Genomic DNA, 20322 nt, shown 5'->3' with positions numbered 1-20322 from the left:
AATAGTGATGGTTGACTGATTCTGCTACCAGAATCAGAATAATATTCTTTTTTTTCAATTATTATTTTTAGGAATCTAATTTGATTGCTTCCTAATTTAATATGATTCTATTAATGTTATTGATTCGAAAATGAATTGTTAAGTAGATGGGGGTAGTATGGATAATAATGTGGTGGAGGGTGTATCGCTTTAATCTAAAGTTTAGGGGGTACTTTAAAGCAAAATTGTGTATGTATTAGTGGTAAACAAATATAAAAGGCAAGTGTAGCAATGAATGAATGATGAATGAATGATTGTGATCGTGTGATGACTGTACTCTTATATAACGATGATTGATTTATGCTTTTTCTTTCTATGATTGATAGATATATACACATAAATGTATCGATTGGGAGAATTTAAAAATAAATATAGAAATCAATCTTTTTGTGTTCAACACGTATCAGATTAATGGTGATCAACAATGGGTTGATAAACAACAATAAAATACATAATAATAACAATAATATTATAGGATAATCAAATATCTAGACAAGCTAGCAACCAACGTACTCACTCCTTATTTTACCAGTTGACAAGGAGGGCGAAAAGGTACGACACAAAGAGCTTCTTGGACAACTGCGCAGAGTGGCAGAAAACCCTTTGAAGGATATTAATTCAAAAAAATCATTCCGATAGCCCAATCTCCGGGTGGATAAAAAATTGGAAGGCGCCTTAATATTTATTCAAAGTTCAAAAAAAATATCAGAGAGTGATCCATTCATTGAATCTTTTTTAAAAATAGAAATTAATTATTATTACCATATCACTTTATTATTTTATATTTAAACATTGTCATATCTATGATTACATTATTTGTGTTTAATATTTCAAATTCTGATTTCTTTAAGTTTTCCAGCAAGGGATGTTTGACTCCCAATGGTATCAACTTGCTATTTAGGTCCACATAAACTAATTTCTTCATAGACTTGCTATCTTGGATGGCTGCGCAGAGCAATGGATGCCAAGTTGGCCAAGACTGTGAGAACTTTTGGTTTAATTGAAATGAAGGAGAAGGCATCTTTAGTCTTATTTCTCGTAATGTACTCGATTTTTGAACTAATCCAATCAATACATCAAACAGACATTCTGGTGGCATTGTGGTTGATACCAAGTCGATGCTGATGGTTTGGAGTTTGGGCAAATAACTTGATAATAGTAAATCACTAAATAGCAATGAAGAGAAACCTTGAAGATAAAGTTGAATGTTGATGGTTTCTGTTGTTGAAGAAAGAGTGGAATTACGAAACTCGCTTTGAATGGATGACCCCAACAGTAGTTTGATGTCTTTTATCTTTGTTGTTTTTAAAAGATCCAATGACAAGGACGTATCTACTGGCAACAAATAATTCAATTCTTGAATGTTACTATTCTTTGAAAGGTATTGAATCAATGATGCTGTCGGTTCTGTATGATCGGGTAATTGTAATATCTCTATTGATTGAGTTAACAAGCACCATTGAATCTCAGATTGAGTAGTATCTCTAGCAAACCATATCTTTAGTTTAGATACTGTTTGTGGGATACTTGAAAAGAGAGTATTGATTGAATAGTCTCTTTTCACGACACTAACATCCAGAACCAACAGTTGTTTGAAATGACAAAGAATAGGACACCAATCAAAATCATTTAAACTGATTTTTAATATTTCTACTATTTCTAATGGTTGTATTGGTATTATTTGTTGTTGTTGTTGTTGTTGCTGTTGTTGTTGTTGATGTTGTTGTAGTTGTATTGATGTTGGTATTGGTTGCATGACAAGTTCTTTGACTGATGTATTTTGAATTGGAAAGTACAAGGCATTTAACTTTGGTAGAGGACTTTGAAATACCAATGTCAAGATGGGCATAACACTTGATAGAATGTTGATGTTTAGGTAATTCAAATCTATTGTCTCTAGTTGATTGAGAAATGAACCTTGAAACCATTGCATTCTTTTGTCATTCTCTGTTATGTACTTTAGGTTACTCTCGAGTGGCATCGTTTGTGAACCCTTTTGCAAGTTTGGTTTGATCACTTGAATGTGGTCATATAGACATAAAGGATTTGAAAGATGTCTTTTATACTCTCGAAGAGAGTGACTTGGGTTGAACACCAGAGGAAAGTATTGTACAACTAACCGTTTAACCGATGCTCTCCATCTTTTCGAAACATTGGCAGTATTGAATAGATCTTTAATATGTAATCTATGAGTAGATTGATATCTATCTCTATAGGTACATGCTAAATAAATTATATTTGATTGTAAAATGAATGGTATTTTTTCGTTGTTCATTTTCTAGAAATGTGTATAAATAGTTAAACTATGAAACATTTTTTTCAAAAGCATGGATGTATCGGGATGTATCACTTTGCTGAAAATATTTTTGAGTAACATTTAAGAAATCTCTCTCTTTATTGAAATTATTTCATATATGTACAACTATGGCTATGACTATCAAGATGATTTAAAGTTAAATATTCTTTTAAGTGCCTTGAAATTTTGATTTGGTGAATGATTATTATTATTATTATTATTATTATTTTGTTGTTGTTGATGTCGTATTCCTGGTTGATAAGGTATACTTGATTGTTGTTGTGGTTGTTGGTTTAATTGTTGAATATGAAGTGGAAGGTGTTGTAATCTATCGTATAAAGCCTTTAGGAATATTTTTCTGGTTAAATTCTTTTTAATCATGTCTGCCCATCGATCGATGGGTACCATTCTAGCATCATCGAATCCAAAGATTCCATGTTGAATGAGCATGCTGATGAGATTTTCTTTTTGTGACATATCCAATTTACTTAGACTATCTATAAACTTTTTAAATTCCTCTGAAAAATCTTTAAATGTTGTACTTGTTATCGTAATATTTTTAATTTTTTGTTGTTGAGGTGATGTAGGAGGTTGTTGAATTCCATTTGAAGATTTTATACCATTATTATTATTTATATTATTATTATAATTATTTATATTATTATTTATATTATTATTTATATTATTATTATTATTATTATTTAAAGAAGAAGATAAAGAAGAAGAATTATTACTTTGAGAATCATCAATTATTTCTGTATAATCTTGATCATAAAATAAAACTTTAAGAAAAGTGTAAGATGATCTATCCCACTCGTCTAGGATAACAAAATAGTAGAGAAGGAATGATTCGAAATTGATACGATCAAATATGGTTAAATTGAAATTTTCCAAACTGTTGAGCATTTGATACTCGGGTATACCGAGGACACGTCCGAGTTTGGTGAATCGATGAAAGTTGATAGTGTACGAGGGATCAATAGTTCCATCGGACCGAATACAACTGCGACCAGATACGATTTCAAACATGACTTTACTGTGTTGATAGAGGAATTTTGTAGTCTGACCACATTCTCTACTTGCAAAGAGTGCAACCAATAAAAAGAATTCTTCAAAACCAACACGACCAATATCATCCTTGTCCAACGAATCAAAGATATCCAGTATTTCAAAGGTGGAAAAATCGGTCAAAAATCGCAAAAAGAGTGTAAACTGTTGCTCTCCCAATGTAAACTCGCTGTGCTCTGTATTTCGTTCATACCATGATTTTGCCGAAGTAAATCCACTCTCTGTATACAATTTTTCAAATAATGTACGTTGTTTTAATCGATGATTCTGGTGATTTGGTGGCTTTGGATATACATTTTGTTTGCCTTTTGGTGTTGATGGTGTAGTTGTTTTGTTATTATTAGTATTATTATTATTACTTTGATTATTTATATTTGTTGTATTACTATTACTTCCTGTACTTGATGATAATCCTCTAGGCGTTGTATTTTTTGGATTATTATTATTATTACTATTCGTATTATTCGTATTCGTATTCGTATTATTATTCGTATTATTATTATTATGTTGATTATTATTTGAAGTAATGTTAGTACTATTATTATTATTTTGATTATTTTGATTATTTTGATTATTATTATTTGTTTGAGAATCATTTTTATAATTATTTCCAATTCCAGAAACTACTGGATAGGTGATGATAGGAGATCTTGGTGATACAACAGGTGGCGTAGTTGAAGAATGGGATGAAGAAGATGATGAATGTTGTAGGGGAGATTGTGGCGGGGAAAGGATATTATCAGTTAACCGACTGTGTCCAGACCCGCCAGTATGATGATATTGAACGCCACTACTTATCTCATAATCGACACTATTGTTGAGAGAACTATGAAGATGACCAGGTAATATCGGAGAAAAGGTTATAGGTGATCCAGAAAGTATAGATGATCCAGGTGATGGTGAAAATGAAGAAGATACAGGCACCAAAGTCGAAGTAAATTGTACAAATGGCAAGTGACTTGAATTATCTTGTTCTATATTGGTTTGTTGTTGTTGTATTGAATCATGGTTGTTATTGTTGTTATCATTATTATTATTACTATTTACATTTGGTTGTTGTTGTTGTTGTTTGTGTTGTGTTTCATTAGTTATTGTTGCTGTTGTAGTTGTAGTTGTTAAATCTGTTACAATGTTTCTTGTATCATTGTTGTTGTTACTTTGATCAAGACTATCTGATGATGCTATGGTTATTGTTTCCTCTTGATTATTGGTAGTTGCAACGACTGTATCTTTTAAATCGGAACTAGATAAAGTTGATGGTGTGCTATTTACAGCAACAGTTGACTCTGATTGTTTACTTTGATTATTATTATTATTACTATTACAATCACCAAGAATGATCGTTGTTAAAAGATCTATATTTAATTTCATGTTTGTTGGTTGATTTGATTTGTTATTTGATTGTGTTCTATATAATAAATATGGTGATGATGATGATGATGAAGAGTGGATGTAGAAGTAGAGGTATAGTGTCGATGATGATGATGATGCAGTGTGATTATGATGATGTTCTAATTAAGAGTAGTGTATCATTGTGGTTGTCATCATCATTAATTATCCTCCTCTTTTCAAATTGGTATGTTTATCGCTCTCTATCGTGTCTCTCGAATATTTGTATTCTTTACAACCTTAATATGTTCTATTTATCCTATCTATCTTTGAAGCAAAGGATGATGATATTTTAAAAATAAAAAACAAAAATTAATAATAATTAAAGGGACCGCAGCACATGATCATCATAGACTTTCAATGTTGTTTGAAGAAAAGTTTTATTATTATTATTATTAACATTAAGTTATATTTATAGTTATTTTAAGTGCAAAGAGTAATATAAGATTCTTTAGAATTACAGTCATGTACAAATCTCTCTTTTCTTTGTAGTGTCGAGTTGATAGAGCAATCACCTACACCATCGAATTCATAGTATTGATAGTAACGATCGTCATTGTCTTGACATGTGACCATATACGATGTCTTATTATCATTTCGTAAACATGCACCTTGTATTATTGAATTGACTAGTAGTATAGTTTTATCTTTCCATAACAGACCATCATCTTTATCTTTATCATCATCTTTATCATTATCATCTTCACAGGTTCCATTATATCCAATAGATGTTAGAGAATTACTAGTAAACTCCCAATTGTCGACACACAAAAAGATAGAGTTGTAGTTATCTTCACCATTATTGACACATTCTCCAATGGGATATACGATGGTCTTATCAAAGTGTCGACAATCTACATTCTGTGATGATTTGTAAATCACATTGTTACCGACACAACTAAAATGTTGTCCCACGAGACAATTGTCAGCAAGAAAGTATTGGATTATTACTGCTGCTCCATTTGAACAATTGGCTTCACTCTCTTTATTGTATTGTTCTATTTTAATATATTGTTGTTGTTGTTGTTGTTGCAATTGTTGTTTACTTTCAATCAGGTTGAAAATATTAACTAAAAATAATAATAATAATCCAAGTAATTGTTTATTCATAATTTATATAGGTTGTATTAAGTAAGTAAGTAACAAGTAAGAACATTCATATTTGGTATACCATTTAAAGTGTTTGGTTTTAAATTGGTAGTACCGCAGACATAATTAAAGAGAGAACATTGTGTGTGTGTGTGGAGTAGTTAGACCTCGCGAGGTCTCGACCAGCCAACCAATATTAGAACCACCCTACTTTTAAAAAATGACTCAATTTAATTTAAAGGTGAATAAATATTAATGTATGTTTTATTTATATTTATTTATTTATTTATTTATTTATTTATTTATTAATTTAATATTAAATAATTTAAATTTATGTGCAATAATAAGTGGTAGAAAGATAAGTACCACAAGCTGGATAAGTTTGAACTTCAGTGGCATTTGGAGTGATACCATAGCAATCTTGGTCATCGAAATTGTATCTAAAGTAGTTTCTGTCACTTTGGTCTTCACATAGAATATAATAAGAGGTGTTGTTACCGATATCTTGGATGCAAGTATTTTGGTAAACTGATTCGGTATAAAAGACAGTGGTTTGCTTCCAGTTGTCATCACAGGTACCGTTGTAAAAGATGGTGGTAAATGTATCGTCTGGCAATTCAAAGTTGTCGACACATTTGAATTCTACAGAGGCAGCATCGGAAAAGTAGACATCATCGACACACTTTCCAGTTGGATAGGTTGTGTTTTTGGTTGACTCTTTGCATTCCATGTCAACATATTGACTGATGGTTACCTTTGGTTCAAACAATCCATTGCAACTGTAATGGGTACCATAAAGACAAGTGTCTGTAAGAGCATATCTTTCAGTGTAAACACTCTTACACTTGTCACTATACTCTTTAATTTGAATGTATTGTTGTTTGGCAATAACAGAACCAATAATAACAATTAATAATAATAAAATGTGAAATTTCATTCTAATTATATATATATGAATATGTAATGTATATAAATGTATCTATCTATATATAAAAAAGATTAGGAGAGATGAGATGAGAGATGATTAAAAAGAATAAAGAACGATTTTAGTTTTGATGATGTCGACGATAGCTTGTGTTTTTAAACTGAACGGTTTGTAGGCTCTGCTTGGGTCTGACCAACGACCAAAATCGCAGAACTGTTGATGAAAATAAAAAATCTGGAAAATATCTATGTAATAAGAATCTTTTTTGCGTCAGAGATCCATCTTTGGTATACAAGATGAATTTCCCGTGACCTTTTTAGTTCTTTAAAGAGAATATTCTTTTAACTTATCTTTGAAATTGTCTCATACAAGTCAACAATCTTTAGTTTAAAAGACTGTTGCTCTTGTATTTCCAAGGTTCACATGAAACCCAAAAAATAACCCGAAACCGGTTATCCCGAAAAAAACCTACTGACCGATAATTAAGAATACAATTCTTTACAATTGATCATATTCTTATTTTTATTATTATTGATTATTGATTATCAATCACATTATCTTGTCTAAGTTTTTTTAAATGTAATTGAATATTACCCATTGCCATATCATTTAGTTTTGGATCGATGTCTTTATATACTACGGATAAAATATCTCGAAGTGATGTTTTTCCAGATTGATAGGCTTGTAGAATAGATTGTTCACGTAAGAGACGATGTTTGATATATGATTGTAAAAGTTGGATCGGTGTGTAGCTGGTAGGGCCATGTGCAGGCATGGCAATCGATGGTTGGAGGTGATCAATCATTCCTTGTGTGCTGTTTAGGTATTGTTTCATATCACCTGTTCTAAAGTCGAGTATAGATGATCCCCATCCTACAATATGGTCACCTGCAATGAGCGTCTTTGATTGTCTCTCAAAGAGACATAGTGAATTACTAGTGTGACCTGGGGTGGCAACGATATCAAATACCTTGCTCCCAATGTGAATTTCGTTGGTCGTGTCTGGCTCATGTGCCTTGTCCAAAGGTTTTCCGCGGACAGCTACTCTTGTCAACTCGGGTGCCACACCGTTCATATCGAGTTCATCCAACGTCTCTTGATGTGCAATAACCTTGGCTTTTGAAAAGTGGCTGGCAATCAATGGCAGAGATTCCCAGTGATCTGTGTGTTCGTGAGTGATGAATATCGAGAGGTTGGCACCGTGCAAGTCAAGGTAGTTGGATAGTCTTGTTTTTATGATTCTCTCTAGATGTGTTTGACCGTGACTGTTTGCTCCAGGGTCAACCAATAAAACATGTCCTTGATCCAATGACATGATTAAATTGGTAGAGTTGTATGGCATCAATGTACTAGATAACATTGGAATAGACTCTATTCCTGGTGCATACTCTAACGATATCTTTGTTCCCAAACTATCTTGATCTTCTGGTGTTGCTAGCAAGTTGAATCGATCCTTTTCGAAAAGTCCAAGTACTTTACTCATATACATTGTCTCTGGTGTAATCAATACACCTTGTTGATTATCTCCTTCCCCTTCTCCTCGATATTGTCTAAATCTTTTTACAATGTTGGTAGGCGTATCCCATTCCAACGAAAATGAAGAAGAAGGAGAAGATAAAGGTTGTTGATTTTCTTTTCCATCCAACATGAATCGAGACACTCTATCATCAACGGTAAGCAAGTCTTGTACATTATTATCCTTGTTTGAGAGAATAAATAGATAATAATCTACATGATCTCTAGCCAATTGTGATACGTAATAGGGTGATAATAATGATCCAAGGTAGAATACTTGTTGTTTTGATATTTGATTATTAAATAATTGTTTGTTCAATCTTTCAAATGGCAGTTGGTTGATCATTTGATGTTGATTTAATGTTACTTGTTGTTGTTGTTGTTGATTCGATGGTGGTGGTGGTATAGTTGATTGAATAGAAGGAAAGGAATAGAATTTAGATACAATTCCCATCAATGATGATGATGTTGTACCACTTTCATCTTTATTCTTTACATAGAGACATTGATTCGTATCTTCATTGTAAATGATTAGATTGGACCAATAATTAATCTTTGATGTCATTGTTTGTTGTTGTTGTTGTTGATGTTTATGATTACAGTTGGTATGATGATTATTATTATTATTATGGTCTGTTGTTGGTGGTTTAAATGTTAAAGTATTTGGGTATGCTGTACTATACAATCGATCAGGTAGTGTTGTTGATGTTAATGTTGTTGAAAAAAGGTTTGTTGTTCGATCATATGCAGATGATCTCTGATATGTTGATAAGAAGGTACTTGTTGTTGATGATGACACTAATCGTAATGCAATAGGATTGCGTAGTATCATATCTTTCTTCAAGAAGAATTAGTTAAAACTGACTTGTTGTTCAGTTGTTATTATTATTTTGACATTGGTTGTAAAATTTAATAATCTTGATTAATTTAATTAATGAATCAATATTTTGTTGGAAACGATTATTATTATTATTATTATTAAAATTATTAATTACTCGAAATATATGATAAATAATTTTTAATTATATACTATTAGATTGTCTATTACACTACAGTTTGTTTTCATTAGTATTAAATATTCAATCCAAATCGACTTATTTCCAACTTTTTTTTTTTAACCTTTTCCTCAATCGAGAAACTAAAATCTCATCCTCCTATTCATCATCAATCAAATCATCGTTGTAGCGCTTTGCTGCACACAAATATAGATATAATATAAAGTTATATATTCACACTTCAGTATATCACCACCACATTCATTTCTCATTCTCTCTTTATTATTATTATTATTGTTAGAAGAGGGGCATTCTTACTTTACAAAAAAATATCATCATAGCACAACACCCAACCACTGTGGTTACTTTGTTATTACACAATACAAAAACAAACTCAATACATAGATATATAGATAGATAGATAGATAGATAGATATACTTTCATTCTTCATCACCATCATCATTATTGATTACAATCAAACAGATTTCATATCAGATATTACCTATAATAGAATAGAGGAAGAATGAAGTCGTCAAAGAATTCTTCTTCCTCTTCGTCATCATCATCTTCTTCTTCTTCAAATAACAATAACAATAATAACAACAACAATAACAATCATACGAACAATAATAATAATAATAACAATTGTTCAACAAATGTAAAACAACAAGAAGAACATTGTACGAGTTGTAAAAAGAGCAATGGAAATGGCAGCAATAGTAGTAGTAGTAGTGGTGGCAGTGGTAGTAGTAATGGTGGAAGCAATAGTAATTATAATCTAACATTGGGAGCATTACTGGATTGGAGTTTGTTAAGATCTTTTCAACTACTTCATCTATCATATGACGACAATTTCAAGGCATTGATGAGTTCTCTCATTGAAACACACACAAAATTACAAGCTATCAATGACCACATATCCGATCAAAAAGATGATATCAATCTTTTATTAAGCGTATATTATGTAAATAATAATAATAATAATATCAGTAGTGTCAGTAGTAGTAGTAGTAGTAGTAGTAATCAAAAGGATAAAGCTACTACTACCATTTTAACAACTAAAAATAATAATAACAATAAACAACAATCATCTACATCAACAACAACAACAACAACAACTACGACAACAACAACAACCACCAACAACAATAACAATAATAATAATATAATTTTAAACAAGAATAATCAAGAAATATTATCAAAAAAGTTTGATACATTGAAACAATCAATCATAAAGTATGAATCAGAGTATCAATCATTATTTGAAGAAGAGAATACATTGAATGACAGGATTAGTGTATTCATAAAGAACAAATTTGAAATGAAAAAGAACGAGATTAGTAATCCATTTATACTCGATGAATTACGTGATGCCTATCTATCGATAATGGATACACAGAAACGTACATCCTATATCAATGGTAGTCACCAAAAGAACAATATTCATCAACAAAAATTAGACTCTATGACCTTTTCCAATAACTTGGTAGACGATGGTTCATTATTGGCGTCTGCTACTACATCTGCTACTACATCTGCTGCTGTTGACTCTACATTACTCTCTTCATCACCTGTAATGGATCAGATGATGCGAAACACTACAAGCAATCAGTCAGCAGACAAGTATCTGTTGAATGACAACTCTACAACCATTTCACCTCAATCCCCTTTATCTTTTTATTCCTTGTTAAATATTCCATCAAAATCTTTTATTTTTACACAATCTTTTAATGTAAATAGTATGTAAACAAAAACAAATCAATACAAATCAAACTAGGATATTATAATAGGAAATGATATTAATTTACTTATTTATTTATTTATTTAATTCATTTTTTCAGATAAACCACCAGAACAGTGTACACAACCATATATTGATAAAATAATTACATCAAAAGATCCAAATGTTCAACAAGTGCTGTTGAAATGGTCATGTGTTTCAGAAGTACAAGAATATTGTCTCGAAATGAAAAGAATTGATGGTGGTGGTGACATAGTCTATGGCGTCATTTATAGAGGACATAATTGCTTTTATACCTCTCCTCCACTTGATTTGAACCAAACTCTCTCTTTTAGGGTTCGTGCTACAAATAGATTTGGTGTTGGTGAATATAGTGGAGAATTGGAATATAAAATAACAACACCAACAATAACAACATCATCAACGTCATCATCAACAACAGCAGCAACAACAAATACAATATCCACATCTACAACATCAAATACGCATAATAATTTATCATTGGATAATCAACAACAACAACAAAATAACATACAACAACAAATGGATACAATTACTTTAACTTCAAATCCTCCTCTGGTCACCAATATTGAAAATCAATCAACTCAATTGGTTGAACCTCAATCCAACAACCATAATGACCAACAAAAATTAAAGCAACAACAAAAAGAAAGAGAAAAGTTAAAGAGGGAACAAGAAGCAAGAGATAGACAAGAACAACAAAAGAAGCAAGAAGAAAAGGATAGAATGAAAAAGAGAGACGATTTGATGGTAGAATGTACAAATTACTTGAACCAACTCTTGTCTACCATGTCAATGGCTCAGTATGAAGAGACATTGCTAAAGTTGACTGGTTTTAATGACCGCTTGCAATCTTGTCGTAAATTAACATTTACTGTTATCAATGACGCACCACAGGTCGAACAACAAATGGATGCTCTTTTGTCCAGAGTGGAAAAGGTCACTGACAATATACGAGCAATCCTCAGTGCCTACAAGGAACAGTGTGACTGGCGACAAAACATCAAAAAAGTACTCGCCGACTATTTTGGTGTGCCCAAGACTTCGACCGATACCATTCTCCAACGTCACTTGGACAATGTCAAGGTACTCATTGACAAATTGGATCAAGATACACCCGACGATATCACTACAATCATTCAACAAAATGTTTTGCAAACACTCAAAAAGAAGCTTCAAGTCAATGACACCTTTGTAAATAACAGAATATCTATTTTTATCAACTCTATCTTTTTACCTTCAACATCAGAAAAAACACCATCACCATTTTCAAATGAATTTATTGTTGAATTGGATAATATATCAAAACAATTATTATCTAAAACATCTAAAAAGAAGAAGCAACCACCACAACCAACAACATCTCAATCACCGGTAACAGTCACCACTACCAACAATAATAATGAAAACAAACAACCAACCATAAACCAAACACCTACCACACCAAAGAAAGAAATACCAAACAACAACAACAACAACAACAATCCAACAAACAAAAAGACAACAAAATTACAAATCAAAACAACCAATTTTAATATAATTAGAATCGATGATAAAATGAATCAACAACCACAACCAACACCTTTAAATCCAACAATCCAAAAATTAAATGGATCCCTTCCCTCAACAACATCATCATTATCATCGCCATCTACTCAAATTGGTTCACCAAGAACAAATCCGATCATTCAACCTTCCTCACCTAGTATAATCAATATTCCAATTCAAAATTCAATTCAAAATCCAATTTTACATTCACCAAGATCATCAAACCAATCGACTCTACTCTCACCGAGAAATGATTTTACATCTACCAACAACCCGATCATTGCACCACCTCTTCCTCTACCATTTTCTTTACCAAACCTACCTCCGATCTCACCACCTCAACCAACCATGGGATCATCGATTTTAAACCATCAAAATTCATACGCTTTCCAATTTACCAACCAATACCCACATTTAAAACAACATGACAATTTCTTGAACAATTTATTCCAAACCTTTTCTCCATTTGGTAATGGCGTTTCCAACAACAACAACAACCACAACAGCCCCTTTGAACAAGACATCACTGTTCAAAAGGAAACAAAACCAAAGATGGCTCCTGAATTGATTGTATCTCCACCCAAATCAAAACCTCCAACAACAACAGCAGATCACTATTCACAACAAACTCAACACGACTCTTCCAACTTTCAACTACAGGTGCAAGATGATTCACCCATCGTCAACCATCACAGTCCCTTCCAATGGAGTTGGGTTGGATTCCCACCTATTTTGAATCATCTTACAAACCCAATACTCCAACCTTCGCATTACCAAACCCAATCAACCATTACTACAACTACCACAACCACTACAACCATGTTCCCACTTCACAATGACCCCATGCACGTTATATTCTCACCTTCATCGACCTCTATCACATCTTCATCATCATCACCACCCATTCCTTCATCTCCCATCTCGTTTGCTTCACCAAACAATAACAACAACAACAATTTAACACCTAGGAAACCACAAACCGCCAATCATTCGTCATCTTTATTTTACAACAGTGACGGTACGTTGCCACCTACACTCAACAACAACAACAATCACAGTTTCAATCGTATTATCCAACAACCACCACAATCACCAAATATGAACCACCCTGTAAATTCCTCCACCTTTTCTTCGTTACCCTCCATACCAATGTCGTTGGGAATCGATCTCAAATTGAAAGAAAGTTATTAACTCTTTAATAAATTTAGTATTTTTTTTTTTAATCCCAAAAGATATTATTATTATTACTGTTATTTATATTCCTTTTTTTAAATGGTTACGATTATTATTTATTAAATTAAATAATTTAGAGTTTTGCGGATTGTTGTTGTTTTTGTTGGAGGATTTGGATAAAAGGTAAGATTTTAGATTTGTCTACAACGATTGGGAATTTGTTGGATGGGAAGTGAAGAGAATTAAAGAAGATTGATTTGATGTGGTTTGATACATGAGTAGCTGATCTAGAAGCGTCGATTACAGAAAGAATGTTCTTTTCTTTGTAGTAAGAGAGAACAGGCTTGGTGTTGGAGTGGAATGATGCCAAACGCTTTTGCAAGACAGCTGGATTGTCATCTGATCGTTGTATGAGTGGCTCACCGGTAACATCATCAATCATGTCAACCTTTGGTGGGAAGAATTCACGATGATAACTACGTCCAGAGGCGAGATGAACGAGACGACCAGTAATTCTACGAACCAATAATGAATCATCAATGAAAAAGTCAAATACATGATCAATCTTTTGTCCTTGATCATCTAACATTTTATCGAGCTAATTTAAATTAAAAGATGATAGAAAGAAATAACAATAAAATGTTAATAAAACTAAACATATTATGATCGCGATAGAATATTATCTCCTCTCTAAACTAACTAACAAACTAATTATATACCTTTTCAGCTTGTCCAACAGTTCTTGGGAAACCATCAAGGATGAAACCCTTTCCACATTCTGGGTTTTGAAGGTTCTCTTTGATCATACCGATCATAGTTTCATCTGGTACGAGACCACCTTGATCGATGATAACCTTGGCTTGCTTGCCAAGTTCAGTGCCTTGTTCGATGGCAGCACGCAAAAGATCACCAGTTGAGAGGTGGCATACGCTATAGTCTTCTTTGATGATTGGTGCTTGAGTACCCTTTCCAGAGCCTGGTGGACCAATCAAAACAATACGTAATCCATCATTTTGCTTCTTTGCTACAAGTCTAAGAAAGATTTCTTCGTCTGTAACCTTTTTATCATCAATTTCAAAGTCTGACATGTCTAAGTTGTATGTATGTATTCCTCTACTCTCTGTTGTTGTAGTTGGTTGACTTGTGTGTATAAATATATATACGTGTGTGTGGTATGTATCTATTAATAAAAGATCGAAAGAAAAAGCCTCTCTGACTGTGCTCGATCATCTTTTCCTGATGATCATCAGCTTTTTTGTAAAAAAAAAAATAATTAAAAAAAATAAATAAAAAAATCAATTCCTGAAGGGACACTTTCTCCTTCCTTCAGTTCATCAAGTAACTCATAAATTGCCTATGTTACCTCTAGAGTTAATTATACAAGATGGAGTAACAATAATCATTGTACGTGGTTACCACATACTTAAAGAGACAAGAGTCATCGTCATTCTAGACAACAAGATATTAAAAGAGATTCTATAATCGCACTCATGATCAACAACTTGTTGGTTTGTTGCTAAAGTCGGTATGCCTTGGTCACGAGGTATCGGATTATCGTTGTCATTCAAGTCGATTTTTTCATGCATCGCAAATCTCTTCGATATCACAAATCTTTCCAGTTCGTTTACTTTGTTTTATGGTTTCATTATAAAATATATAATAATAATAATGGTTTCTATATGCTACTCTAAAAACAAATAGAAAGATTATGATGATGATGATGATGATGATGATGATGTGTACATTGCCAAGTTATGATTTATAAATTGTCGTCGTTCTCTATATTTTCGGTTTGTTTGTTGGTTGATTGGTTGGTAATTAATTCAAGATACTATTTATATGTTTACTTCTATTATTAAAAGTAATAAATGATGGTCTATATTCGCATGACTCGAATGTTCTGTAAAACCAACCAAAATTATTGGTTAGTTAATATGATAGCTCTCAAATTTGGATCCAAGTTGTTATTATTGTTGTTGTTGTTGTCTTTCTTACCTTTTTGATAAATGGGAATTGATTTTAATTGTAGTTAATTTTGGTGCAACATTAATGATACCATAGGACGCAATAACCAATGCTATTATACTTTCAGCTGCAATCTATAATCAGCAAATCAATCATTATTGTTAGTACATATCGATCCTTGATCATATGATGGGTCTGATGCATGCGTGAGGAGTTATAACAAACAACTGCATCAATCCTTCTTTTTTTTATCGATACCTACATCGTAAGGAATATGTTCAAAAGGTTTATTTGTCAATCTAAGATAACTCTTGTCTGTTATTAAAGAATAATAATAAAGATTAGTATGATGTGTCTTCACAAGGGGTCGTTGTCATCAATGTTTCAAAATAACAACGTACGTTGTATAACTGATAAAACTGAATGTATAAACAATGCTATTCCAACAAAGCAACATATATAACCGAGTAGTTTGTTCATTATTATTATTCTTGTTCTTCTTGTTCTTCTTCTTTTATCTTTTTCCTAAACTTTATAATATATATGATCTTCGCATTTAATTTAAATGCTGAAAAAAAGAAACCAACATCTTCATCAAAAGACTGAACACAGATTTTTAAATAGTTTATGCTTTTGTATTTATATCTTTGAACAAGCAACAACAACAACAACAACAACAATCTATCAATAGATATTTATAAATCTCTCTCTCTTTCTATTATTATATATATATTTACCCAAACATAGCATCAGAAAATGAGAACAGTTGATAGAAAAACAATACAAATCAAAATAGCTGATATGGAGGGTAGGTCAATGATGATTACTTGATTGATTGATTGATCGACACAATAACATTGCAACATAATAATAATAATAATCTTATATCTCAATGTATAATTATATAGAATTCATGCAGCAAGAAGCAGTGGAATGTGCAGTCAAGGCATTCGAATCAAATGATGTTGAAAAGGATATTGCTTCCTCTATTAAAAAAGGTAAGAACGATAATGGTGATATTGATTATATATTACAATGATAATACACAATGATAATACACAATGACAATTACACAATGACAATGACTAAACACTATCTTTCAACAACATCAATATAGAATTTGATAAGAAATTTTCACCATCATGGCATTGTATTGTTGGAAGAAGTTTTGGATCATTTGTTACACATGAAACAAAGAACTTTATATATTTCGTCATTGGACAACACTATATTTTATTATTCAAAGCTGGTTCTAGTTAAGCACCATCATCAACGATCGTTTTGGAAATAAATGGTAACTAACTAAATTGGCGTATAAAACTTCACAAATCAATCTATTTAAATATAATAATTGTGTATATATAAATATTAATCTTAAAACTGGCTTGGATCTGTTTTTAAAATATTACATTTTTTTTTTATTATTTGATTTTTGTACTATTATTATTATTATTAAAGAAAATTAAAATGGGATTTTAAGTTTTAAGCTATAATTATTGATTGGAGGTTGTATCCGTTTGTTTGTTTGTGTATTAATGTGTGTTTTTTGGAAAAATATCTATTAGATATTTTTATCTATTTAAATGTCTTCTTCCTTTGTCGATGGATGGTGTTGGTGATGGGTTATTATTATTATTATTTATCTTTTTTAATTATTTACTAAGATGGGTGATTATTATTATTAAATATGGGGGAATGGTGTTGGTGGTTATTAGCTAGCTATAGTAGTACTACTTTACTATTTTTTGGAAAAGTGGTGGGATTATTATTATATTATTATTATTATTAATTAATTATTTGGATAATTGTTGTTTTTAAAAAAAAAAAAGGAATATCATCTTAATCTCTCTTTACTTGTTGCAACAACCAGAAGAAGTTGGTGGTGGTGGAGTAGCAAGACCTGGTTGAACAGTGTCTTGTGGTGGGGAGTTTCTCTTTACGTCGCTCTTGAGGATATGTTCAACCAAGAATCTGGCTGCTTTTTCAATGTTGAGATTTTCCTTTGCGCTAGTTTCAAACCATCCAATGAAACCATTATCTTTACAATATTTATCCATTTCGTTGGCAGTCTTGATGAAACCTTCCTTTCCAAGATCGCATTTATTGGCAAGCAAGACGACTGGAATTGGTTTTTCTTCTGCTCCAATAGTGACCTTTGAATCGATATCAGCCTTCCATTTTGAAACTGCTTCAAATGTACTTGCTCTAGTAACATCAAATGTAATCATTGCTCCAACTGCTTCCTTGTAATAAACACGTGTCATTGATCCAAAACGTTCTTGACCAGCAATATCCCACTAATTAGTTATTAATAAAAAAAAGGAAATGAAACAAAGAGAGAGAGAGAGAGAGAGATTAGTTAATGAACAACTTTGTTTGCTTCTAGAACCAATCATTGTATGCTTGCTTACAAGTTGTAATCTAACTTCAGTACGTGGATCCCAGTTTAATACCTTGAGTGCAAAATCTACACCAATCTGTTATATTATAGAGTGAGATATAAGACGAAAAGATCATTAGTATCACATGTGTGTGGTGTATAGTTTTGTTTTTTCAACATCGTGGTGTATGATGCATTGTGTGTGTGGTATATCTATCGATGTAAACTTTAAACTTGTTTACATTCTAAACAATACACTATCGATGTTGATGATGATGATGATGATGATAAGAATGAAATCGCATTGTATTGATATTTACGGTTGATTTATAATGCATAGAGAAAATGTTGTGTACGAATCTCTTGATGATTGAAGTCTTTCCTGTACCAATATCACCTACAACTAGAATCTTGTAAAGGTATTCATTATATCCATCGTCTTCAACTGATGCCTAAATAAAGAAGAAGAAGAAGAAGAAAAGGAGGAAGAATGATAAAGGAAACAACGGTGGTGGGTCAGTACTCAAACTTTGTAGTTGTGGTAGTTAAAGAGATCATCTCTTGTTGTTGTTGTTGTTGTTGTTGTTGTTGTTGTTGTTGTTGTTGTTTGATTGATGATTGTTATTTTACCATTTTTTATATTATATGTAGTATTTTAATGTAATTTATAAATAAATAATAAACTCAAAGAGTCAAGTGATAGCTGTATTGTTGGTTTGAGAGTATTACAACGGGCGCATGTAAAAATCAAAAAACATTTTCCCTCGATTTTTCTTGACCGGAGAGAAGACAAAGCCCACAGAGAAGAGTTTTGTGCTCGAGAAAAAATATAAACTTTGCCGAGACAAGCCTGTTGTTTTTCATCACATGTCGTTTCACAGAATACTATACTGTAATATATATATATTATACTACAACAACAAATATATATAGTTTGATTATTATTTGTTTGGTTTTGGTTGTTTATTCAATTGCAAGAGCTGGTAAAGCAAATGATAAGATTGAAGCAACTAAAAGACAACTTGAAGATGCTACAGCAGTGTACCAGGCATAGGCTGGACCATGTGCTCTCTCTACATCCTCTTCAAAGTGGTATCTAGTGTCATCAAATACATAGTGTTGAAGGAATACACCTCTGTCATCGTGTGAGCATCGAGCATACTCTAGGTTATTGGTAGCCTGGCAGTCTTCTTCGAGTGCTGATCCAATGCCGATAAAGGTGAGACAAGACGCTGAACTAAAGCCAAGAGCAAGAAGAATGACGGTTCGTATAAGAGGTACGGCAAATCTAAAGTCTGACATGTACTCGAATATGTTTAAAAAGAGTAGTACAAGTGTGGCGGTAAGTGCTATCCACCCCAAGATGACCAGTGACAAACTGGCCCTATAAATTGATAGTTGCGATCCATACGATAGAATATCTCTCATTGGTATAATCACTGCCGATTCAAATACACTATAATTCCAATACTCTGTTCTCATTTGATCGAATCGATAGTATTTAATCACTTGACTATTACTTGTCAAGAAATGTGATTCTTCTTTATACCAATATGCTATATAAAATATATCAAATTGGTTAATTTAAATTATTTTTAGATATATTCTATATTCTATTCTATCTCTACATACAAGAAAAACTAACTATTAATAATGCCCATGATGATAATATTAAAAAGAATATTACAAAATTATTCTTTAATGAATTATGGAATAGGCTCATTTAATATTGTTGTTTGTTTGTTTGTTGTTATTGTTGTTGTTGTAAATCGATATTAACAAATATATCTTGATGGTATTCTATAGCTTTCTTTGTATAAATATATATATATAGTTATTAATCCAATCCTTCTCTAGTTGGACTATTTAATCATTATCTACATTTATGATATCATCCATTTTGTTTGGCTGGTGGTAGGATCACCAGTATCCAGTATACTTTAAGATATACGAATAAATTATTTTATTATTTCCATTTAAAATACGAAATTAATCAACAGATATACGATTGATAGATAGACAGACTAGATAAAAATACTATACATCACCATCCATAATGTAAACCTATCACACTGTTTAAAAAATTGATGGTGGTAAATTGGTTATTGGATCAACCACTACAAATCAAAAATATTTTTGTAACTTATAAAACCTTATTTAATATTTAATATAATTTT

The 20322-nt window shown here is 31.8% G+C and overlaps 10 protein-coding genes across 10 annotated transcripts; 2 read left to right on the top strand and 8 right to left on the bottom strand.

Annotated features, from left to right (window-relative positions):
• Positions 1 to 67: 67 nt before the first annotated feature.
• DFA_02175 (uncharacterized protein) lies at positions 68 to 2314 on the bottom strand (the record flags this gene model as incomplete). The annotated part of the gene is made up of 2 exons (XM_004357602.1): positions 68 to 91; positions 851 to 2314. The coding sequence occupies 2 exons, from the start codon at positions 2312 to 2314 to the stop codon at positions 68 to 70; spliced, it is 1488 nt and encodes a 495-aa protein (XP_004357659.1).
• A 162-nt stretch (positions 2315 to 2476) lies between these two features.
• On the bottom strand, positions 2477 to 4774 carry DFA_02174 (uncharacterized protein; the record flags this gene model as incomplete). The annotated part of the gene is made up of 1 exon (XM_004357601.1): positions 2477 to 4774. One exon carries the CDS (start codon positions 4772 to 4774, stop codon positions 2477 to 2479), a length of 2298 nt encoding a protein of 765 aa, XP_004357658.1.
• A 441-nt stretch (positions 4775 to 5215) lies between these two features.
• Positions 5216 to 6818, bottom strand: DFA_02173 (uncharacterized protein; the record flags this gene model as incomplete). Its single annotated transcript, XM_004357600.1, has 2 exons — positions 5216 to 5862; positions 6248 to 6818. The coding sequence occupies 2 exons, from the start codon at positions 6816 to 6818 to the stop codon at positions 5216 to 5218; spliced, it is 1218 nt and encodes a 405-aa protein (XP_004357657.1).
• A 523-nt stretch (positions 6819 to 7341) lies between these two features.
• DFA_02172 (uncharacterized protein) lies at positions 7342 to 9153 on the bottom strand (the record flags this gene model as incomplete). The annotated part of the gene is made up of 1 exon (XM_004357599.1): positions 7342 to 9153. One exon carries the CDS (start codon positions 9151 to 9153, stop codon positions 7342 to 7344), a length of 1812 nt encoding a protein of 603 aa, XP_004357656.1.
• Positions 9154 to 9840: 687 nt separating this feature from the next.
• On the top strand, positions 9841 to 13818 carry DFA_02171 (C-module-binding factor -like protein; the record flags this gene model as incomplete). The annotated part of the gene is made up of 2 exons (XM_004357598.1): positions 9841 to 11056; positions 11159 to 13818. 2 exons carry the CDS (start codon positions 9841 to 9843, stop codon positions 13816 to 13818), a joined length of 3876 nt encoding a protein of 1291 aa, XP_004357655.1.
• A 115-nt stretch (positions 13819 to 13933) lies between these two features.
• On the bottom strand, positions 13934 to 14888 carry adkA (adenylate kinase; the record flags this gene model as incomplete). The annotated part of the gene is made up of 2 exons (XM_004357597.1): positions 13934 to 14398; positions 14520 to 14888. The coding sequence occupies 2 exons, from the start codon at positions 14886 to 14888 to the stop codon at positions 13934 to 13936; spliced, it is 834 nt and encodes a 277-aa protein (XP_004357654.1).
• Positions 14889 to 15506: 618 nt separating this feature from the next.
• mmgt (putative transmembrane protein) lies at positions 15507 to 16245 on the bottom strand (the record flags this gene model as incomplete). The annotated part of the gene is made up of 4 exons (XM_004357596.1): positions 15507 to 15579; positions 15796 to 15899; positions 16028 to 16080; positions 16167 to 16245. 4 exons carry the CDS (start codon positions 16243 to 16245, stop codon positions 15507 to 15509), a joined length of 309 nt encoding a protein of 102 aa, XP_004357653.1.
• Positions 16246 to 16521: 276 nt separating this feature from the next.
• dlcB (cytoplasmic dynein light chain) lies at positions 16522 to 17231 on the top strand (the record flags this gene model as incomplete). The annotated part of the gene is made up of 3 exons (XM_004357595.1): positions 16522 to 16573; positions 16674 to 16763; positions 17224 to 17231. The coding sequence occupies 3 exons, from the start codon at positions 16522 to 16524 to the stop codon at positions 17229 to 17231; spliced, it is 150 nt and encodes a 49-aa protein (XP_004357652.1).
• Positions 17232 to 17615: 384 nt separating this feature from the next.
• rab32A (Rab GTPase) lies at positions 17616 to 18778 on the bottom strand (the record flags this gene model as incomplete). Its single annotated transcript, XM_004357594.1, has 4 exons — positions 17616 to 18062; positions 18177 to 18242; positions 18466 to 18597; positions 18776 to 18778. 4 exons carry the CDS (start codon positions 18776 to 18778, stop codon positions 17616 to 17618), a joined length of 648 nt encoding a protein of 215 aa, XP_004357651.1.
• Positions 18779 to 19108: 330 nt separating this feature from the next.
• Positions 19109 to 20044, bottom strand: DFA_02166 (uncharacterized protein; the record flags this gene model as incomplete). The annotated part of the gene is made up of 3 exons (XM_004357593.1): positions 19109 to 19701; positions 19778 to 19841; positions 20027 to 20044. The coding sequence occupies 3 exons, from the start codon at positions 20042 to 20044 to the stop codon at positions 19109 to 19111; spliced, it is 675 nt and encodes a 224-aa protein (XP_004357650.1).
• Between the last annotated feature and the right edge of the window lie 278 nt (positions 20045 to 20322).

The sequence above is a fragment of the Cavenderia fasciculata genome, assembly GCF_000203815.1.
Source record: "Cavenderia fasciculata unplaced genomic scaffold Scf_Dfasci-G-b-126g04.f1-5, whole genome shotgun sequence".
Classification (NCBI taxonomy): Eukaryota; Evosea; class Eumycetozoa; order Acytosteliales; family Cavenderiaceae; genus Cavenderia; species Cavenderia fasciculata.
The sequence above is the reverse complement of the archived record's forward strand: the minus strand, read 5'-3'. Positions and strand labels throughout refer to the sequence as shown.